Here is a 2,973-nt window from a genome sequence, read left to right as displayed (position 1 = left end):
CAGTGTATCCAGTACATTTGCACAATGCACAAATGCTGTGCATTTCCACATCAACTGCTCCATTCAAGCAGGTACAGTCTCTCCCATTGTCCTTGGGACAGATGATCACGTTTTGCCCTGCATCATAACCTAAAACGATGATAGAATCGAGTGGCAGGAGCTCAGAGGAGATGGACAAAGTGTGGGTTAAGGCAACAGCCTCCAAATGGTTGTGCCTGTGTGCAGCTGGGAGATGAAGGAGTGAGTGAGCTATGTAAAGAAGATACCTAACAACTGTTTTACCTTTTTCATTAGGTACAGTGAGGCAAACAGACTGTGGGTTAAGTTTGTTTTCTATCCTTTTGAGCTAGTCCAAAAGCTGTACAGTATTCATAAGCTTGAGAGTTATTTATGCTTCTGATAAAAGAGACTCAAATCTAGAACTGGAGAAAAGACTTCAATGAAAGACTGATGCATAAATTATAAAAGTACAGATTCAAACAGATTTAATTTAAAAAATGGAACATACCTTACAGAAGTTAGAAATGTTATCCCTCTCTGGGCACTACAGAAGATGCACAGACCTTCCACAGCTCATAGAAGAAAGACTGTATAGACAATTTCGATAAAGAATTGAGGGACAATTCAAAAAGAGTTTATAAAGAGAGAATAAGGGGGCAGAAAATGCTTGAAGAGGCTTGGTCCTCAGAAATTGTTCTGGAATGCCGTTTCACTTGTATCAATATCATGTTCCTGGATGAGGGAATAAGACATAGAATTTTAGAATTTCAGTTCAAAACCTGAAATGTGAACTCTTTGTTGTTTTGGACTTTGATTAGAGATTCTAAATCATCATTAATTGGGACACATAGCTAATCTCTGGGCTTTAAGGCTAAATCCAGCCCGAGAATTAAGTTTTCACAACCAGGACAGGGCTTTGACCACAGCCCACCACCCACCATGATGAATGGGGAGCAAACACATTTGAAGGTACTGATGCAGACACCACACCAGACTTCTTACCTTGGCCTTAGGGGCCTGACCCTGCCTTGCCACCAAGGTAAGTACTGCTGGGAATCTACCTGGCCCCCATCCCACATTTCAGTGCTGAGCAAGTATACCAATACCCTGCCTCTGAGTTGCTTTCCCGGTACTGATCTCAGAGCACTCTAATTGCCCAGATGTTCCTGTCTCGCTCACTGCACGTAGCTCAGGCAGATAGCAACGACAGCATTCACTGCCACAGCCCTGACACCTAGCACTAGGCCGGCACATACGAGGCATATATTATAGTATGAGTACACAGCAGAGCCAGCCCCCGCCAGTAGTGGCTCAGATCCTAATCAGTCTTTCTGTTCAGCATCTAAAATCTCATGTGTGTGTGTGTGGGTGTGTGTGTGTGTGTGTGTGTGTGTGTGTATGAAAAATGGACTTTCTCTTTATACCGTTTTATAGTCCTTCCCCCCACCCATTTACTGTATCATGAATGTCTTCCTAAGTCCTTAGACATCCTTCTAAACATTCTTATTCTTATGGATGCACCCTAGGGACTTGTTCCCACTGATGAAATTTTTTCTTCAATTAAAACAGTGCTTAACTGAGCATCCTGACTGGTAAATCTGCACACATTCAGGAATATATATATATATATATATATATATATATATATATATATATATTGGCCATGCCACATGGCATGCAGGATCTTAGTTCCCCGTCCAGGGATTGAATCTGTGCCCCCTGCAGTGGAAGTGTGGAGTCTTAACCACTGGACCACCAGGGAAATCCCAGGATTATATTATTAAGACAAATTCTAAGCATTAGAATTGCTGGGTCAAAGGTATACATATATATATTTAGGGCTTCTGAACGATATTATAAAAAATATCTCCATAAAAGTGGAACCAGCTTATTCTCTCATCAGTAGTATATAAATGAATGCCCATTTACCAACCTTGGCTGGACATTTAATTTTAGAAATCCTGCCCAGGGATATGCAAGATGAAGGCCAGGCATAATTTTTAAGTTCTTGGTCCTCAGCCCTGGGCAAGATGATTTCTAACATAAGGTGCTGACCTCACGTCCTGCTGCTCCATCCTTGGTTCAGTTATCTCCAGCCACACAAGCATTACTGCTGTCCCTCAAACAAGCCAGGCAGAGCCCAGCCTTAGGGACTCTGCACAGGTCTTCTCTCTGCCTGGGACACTTGTCCCCCAGCTATCTCCATGGCCAACTCCCTCAACAACTTCAAGTCTTTGCTCAGCTTTGTAGTGTGGCCTATCCTGACCACCCTATTTAATTTAATATCACCACATTCAGCACACTGATCCCTCTGAACCTGCTCTACTTTTTAACAGCGCTTATCATCTCCTAGCATCCTATGTGATTTACTTATGCATTACGTTTATTGTTTACTGTCTCCTCCAGCTAGATATACGTCCCCTAAGTGCAGGGAACGTCGTCTGTTTTGTTCACCTAGTAGATGTGAAATGCCTGCAGAATGAATGGCATGGAACACGAGAAGTCCAGTTTATGGATGATATCAGCACTGGAAGGACTCCCACTTGAGTGGGCCTTCTGGGTTCTGTACCTGGTTCAATTTCTTGAATTCCACCACTTGGAAGAAGATGTGCTCGAGGATATGTTTGGCATCTTGCTGGTCCTTTGGTAGTTTATTGGTGACTCCAAGGATGTCACCACACTTCCTGATGTAGAATTCCAGGTCTTCTTCAGTACCTAAGCACAGTTGGGGCAGTTAGATTCACCCGTGACTCTGCCCTTCCCCAAGTACAGACTTACTGTGGTTTGGGTATCCCTGTCAGGTTCCTACATCTCTCAAGATCACTCACCTCTCCCTTGGGTAATGTGACCAAAGGACTTAAACAGTGACAAGCTGTAGAGATCTCTGATGTGCTGTTTTTGTAAATTAGGACAAAAGTGTGACACTCCTAATTAGAATAAAGCTAGCCAGGTTCTGGCTCGCTATTACCAGAT

General features: G+C 43.1%; 1 protein-coding gene across 2 annotated transcripts in view; it reads right to left on the bottom strand.

Annotated features, from left to right (window-relative positions):
* Nucleotides 1-460: 460 nt before the first annotated feature.
* The window catches only part of IFT52 (intraflagellar transport 52), a 33,237-nt gene continuing 30,724 nt past the window's right edge, over nucleotides 461-2,973 (bottom strand). For both annotated transcript variants that reach the window (XM_007464752.1, XM_007464753.1), the window contains 2 exons: nucleotides 2,570-2,715; nucleotides 461-732 (listed from right to left, as the gene is read on the bottom strand). In XM_007464752.1, coding sequence (XP_007464814.1) covers nucleotides 685-732; nucleotides 2,570-2,715 — 194 coding nt within the window. In that variant the 3' untranslated portion in view covers nucleotides 461-684. The remainder of the gene's footprint in view (nucleotides 733-2,569; nucleotides 2,716-2,973) is intronic.

This window comes from Lipotes vexillifer, unplaced genomic scaffold, assembly GCF_000442215.2.
Source record: "Lipotes vexillifer unplaced genomic scaffold, Lipotes_vexillifer_v1.1 scaffold53, whole genome shotgun sequence".
Taxonomy (NCBI): Eukaryota; Metazoa; Chordata; class Mammalia; order Artiodactyla; family Lipotidae; genus Lipotes; species Lipotes vexillifer.
Note: the sequence above shows the minus strand (reverse complement) of the source record. Positions and strands in the feature narration are given on the sequence as shown.